The sequence below is a fragment of the Cebus imitator genome, unplaced genomic scaffold (assembly GCF_001604975.1).
Source record: "Cebus imitator isolate Cc_AM_T3 unplaced genomic scaffold, Cebus_imitator-1.0 Scaffold16, whole genome shotgun sequence".
NCBI lineage: Eukaryota > Metazoa > Chordata > Mammalia > Primates > Cebidae > Cebus > Cebus imitator.
Genome location: NW_016107331.1, coordinates 1,505,135 through 1,509,455, shown reverse-complemented (window position 1 = coordinate 1,509,455; position 4,321 = coordinate 1,505,135). Strand labels below are relative to the sequence as shown.

At 37.1% G+C, this 4,321-nt stretch overlaps 1 protein-coding gene across 5 annotated transcripts in view; it reads right to left on the bottom strand.

Moving 5' to 3' along the window:
• Positions 1-639: 639 nt before the first annotated feature.
• The window catches only part of MSH3 (mutS homolog 3), a 226,200-nt gene continuing 222,518 nt past the window's right edge, over positions 640-4,321 (bottom strand). For all 5 annotated transcript variants that reach the window (XM_017507523.2, XM_017507543.2, XM_017507530.2 and 2 more), the window contains 2 exons: positions 3,326-3,494; positions 640-889 (listed from right to left, as the gene is read on the bottom strand). In XM_017507523.2, the coding sequence (XP_017363012.1) occupies positions 778-889; positions 3,326-3,494 (281 nt within the window). In that variant the 3' untranslated portion in view covers positions 640-777. The remainder of the gene's footprint in view (positions 890-3,325; positions 3,495-4,321) is intronic.

Below are 4,321 nucleotides of genomic sequence, written 5' to 3'. Positions count from 1 at the left end.
TGAGATGGAGTCTTGCTCTGTTGCCCAGGCTGGAGTGCAGTGACGTGATCCTGGCTCACTGCAACCTCTGCCTCCAAGATTCAAGTGATTCTCCTGCCTCAGCCTCCCAAGTAGCTGGCACTACAGGAATGTGCCACCAAGCACAGCTAATTTTTTTTGTATTTTTAGTAGTATTTTTAGTACTTTGTATTCTTAGTAGAAATGGGGTTTTGCCACGTTGGCCAGGATGGTCTTGAACTCCTGACCTCAGGTGATCTGCCTGCCTTGGCCTCCCAAAGTCCTGGGATTACAAGTGTGAGCCACCATGCCAGTCCAATTCTTTTTATTTCTTGTCAAAAAGTCTTATGTTCTTGGTGGATAAACTGGTTGCATAATAAAACTATTTTAGTTCAAATGGAAAGATAGATTCCTGCCAGATTCACCCAGTTGCCAATTATCTGAACTGAAACAAATAAAAGTATGAAGTAAATTTTTATATCACCCTCCAAAAGCTTGTGAATTATATTCTACCACTTAAGGCTTTACTGGACTTTCTGTCCATGAAATTTTCTAATTAAAAGTAGAAGTCTATTCAAGAGTGTTTATACTTAGAAAAGATAGGAAGACAGGAACCTGAAAAAGGCTGTCTTGAGAAAAACCTCTGTTTCCAGTAGGAATATACCATGGTCATAATTTTATGCTCACATGTCACACAAAGATAGGCTGTTACTGGAGAGTTATTTTGCACAGTTGGTATTTTTAATTCTCCATTTTTTGTTCACAAATGTAGTCTTCATTTTAATGAGGAAGAGAAGTCTGTGTTTCTTCCATTTCCAACTCCTCTGTCCACTTCTGCAGGTCTTGTGCATTATGCATTGTCCATAACTTTGCAAAATACTTTAGTCTCTTCCTGGGGAAAAAGAAAATACTACTTATTTAATAAATGAAATTGCTGGGGGACAATACGTCTCATCAGAAGATATGAAAAGTCTGTAACATTTGAATACCAGGCAGGCTCTATAGTTAGGAAGCTGTGTTGTCACCCTTCAGAGCTGCTACTATAATCAAGGGACCCCGGGTATCAATTGCCACTACTGCCTCTGTGCCTTCTCCTAAAATCTCTACCCCCACCAACCCAGAGGGGAGAACCTGACCTCCTTCCCCTTCAAACTCTGCTAGAGGCTGGTAGTGTGTGCTTATTTGCACCTGAAGACAAAAAACTCCTGTGACGTGTTCCCAGGATGAAAAGTAACACCAGCCAAAGACAATAAAGCTAATTACTGAGTAAAATATCAGCATACCATAGACTTACTTTTTTTTTCTGCAGAATAGCAATCCAGTTGAGTATTTAGGGTCTGCAGCTAGAGTATCTGAATTCCAATTACTGCTCCACTGTCAACTAGCTAGTGTTGGTTAGTGTCCTGTCCTTGCTGGCCTCACTTTCCCCAAACATACCATGGGGATAAGGCTGCCGTAGGGATGAAATGAGTTAATGTATGTAAAGCAATGACCACAGTAACTGGCACAGTGTGTAGGCTGCTGCAAATGACTGCTCAGAATGATTTCTACACACAGTAACCATTCAATATATAGTAACTATTATAACAAATCCACACTAAGGCCCAAGATTCTGTTTGATTTCTTTGGTCTGGCCAAAGGAATTTATATGATAAGAATTTTTAGGAAAAAGGTAAAATAACAAATACAGTATCATGATAAAATTATCAGATTCCATTCTCATGCCACGTCTTCTAATAATTCTCTTGTCAAAATAACTTCATTAATTTCAAAATGTCACTTACTAGTTGGACGAGTTAAAATATTTATGAGTAATCTGTGAAATATTTTGCTCTTGCTTTATAGGCTCTACAGCAGAAACAAGAATATATGAAAATATAGAAATTGCCATATTTTATTATTATCTTGCATATATTTCTATAGCAAATATAGAAATTGATGTATTTTGTTGCTATCTTGTATATATATCCTTTGTAGTAAAGTTTTATTCTGGCTTTTTTTCAGAGAAAAAGAACAATAATAAGATGACAGCTAAAAGGAATTTAAATTTGTCTCTGGACTTTGCAGAGGAAGAGGGTTAAGTTTATTTTTAAATTCTCACAGATAACTTTCCCTCAGGAAAAATTTTATATGAATCTGCCAGTTATAGGCTGAAACTGATCATGCCACTTTGCTTCTGTTTTGGCATTGTGATTTGGAAATGAGCCAGAAAAGAGTGTCACCAGAGGAGGCTGTGTGCCATTTGTAGAGTCTAGTACTCTGGACTTGGTCAACTACAGTATACCAAAGTGGAAGAGAGTAAGGCGGAAGCACAGGAGGGAGGAGGTAGGGAAAGAGAAGTTAATTGTACTACTGCACCTTGGTAAACAAGTTAGCAACTGTTTCTTTTGCTAGTTTGATAGGCATTATTATTTAAATATTGAAATCTGGTAATAATTCCCAGAACCAAAGAATATTCTTGGAGTATAACACAGGGACCACCAGTAGCCAGCCAAGATCTTTTATTTGATCAACAATCTGTTCGTCATGGTCATATAATTATCAACCAGGGTACTAATGTCCTGTCCCCAGCACATCAGGCTACCCAAGTATGGTGGGGGTGGGGTGGGGTGGGGGCAGTAGGTAGATCGGGAGCTTATGTTGTTTTATAATTTTATATTTGGGAAACAAAAGGCTATAATTTACTATTTATTAATATGATATCTTCCTAGGAATATCTTTCTTCCAAAGTATATCTCAGGTTTACATTAAGATTAGTTTATATACTGACAACATATTGGCTGGATAGAAAGGGTAAAAGGTGGAAAGTATTCCCATAAGCATTTAAAGTGACAGAAGCCAGTTTAGAATGAAAAATTTGTCACAATCTACAAAATAAGTGACATGTGGATATTGACTACGATTGCCTGTTACATAATACTATTATTTTCATTAATGTTCTGATAGAATTTCTGGATGTAATCATTGCATATATGAATAAAATCTCTGAATAAATGAAATCCTCTGTAGGTTCTAAATATCTTCAATAACCTTTGGCATAACTGCATGTTTAAAGCAACTAATGTGTTGGCACATATTAAGGGGTTAACTAAATTCTTTAAAAAAATGACTGAAAAACCAATTTAGCAACTTAATAATGATCTAATAAAGATGGACTGAATTCACCTGAGCTTTGCAAGAGTTGTTTTCACTTCATCATAATTAAATGGTTCAGAATATTTGAAGAGGTGCTTAAAAGTAGATCTGATGTTCATTTTCAGGACACTCCTCTTTCTTGGACAACTTAAGTTTTGTTACAAATGAAAAAATGCAGCACAATCACTCTGACCTTTTCGTATTTATTAATCCTTCCAGCTCTTTTGACTTGTGAGCTGCTTTCTTCAAAATTTCTCCAGGAACATCTGCTAGTTTAGCCACATTTAATCCATAACTCCTTTCTGCAATTCCTCTAGTTATTTGATAAAGGAAAGTGACAAAATCAGGGACTTGTTCTTCACCTGTGAAATAAGGAAAAAAAAAGAGATCAAACCGGTGCCTCAAAGCTGAAACAAATTAGAGGATTAAAAAGGACACGTAAATTCTTATAACTTTATTAAAGCATACAATCTGAAAAAGAAATTCACTGTTCCTACTTGCCTGTTAGCTCCATTTACCAATCTGACATGTCTAGAAAAGGGTAAATACTATTTTGAAACTGCTGTGTACATGTAGGATCTATCTTTTAGCTCACTTAAAATAGTTTTTAACAATGATTCATTGCAAATTTGAACTGAATGTCTATATTAAAAAGATAATGATTTTATTTTTTTACTTTTTCAGAGATAGGGTCTCACTCTATCGTCCAGGCTAGAGTGCAGTGGCACAATCATACCTCACTGTAACCTCAAACTTCCGGGCTCAAGCAATCCTGCCTAGCCTCCTAAGTAGCTAGGACTACAGGCTCGTGCCACCACACTCAGCTATTTTTTTAATATTTTTTGTAGAGATTGGGTCTTGCTTTGTTGCTCAGGCTGGTTTCGAACTCCTGGCTTTAAACAATCTTCCCTCCTTGGTCTCTCAAAGTGTTGGGATTATAGGCATGAGCCACTGCACTGGGATGAGAATGATCTTAGTACATGGTTGATACAATATAATTTCCCCTTTTTATGTTTCTGAGACATGGTCTCACTCTGTCTCCCAGGCTGCAGTGCAGTGGCACAATCTTGGCTCACTAGCAGTCTCAACCTTCCAGGTTCAAGGTGACTGCCCCATCTCAGCCTCCTGAGTAGCTGGGACTACAGGTGCATACCACTAGGCCTAGCTAATTTTTTTTTTTTTTTTTTTT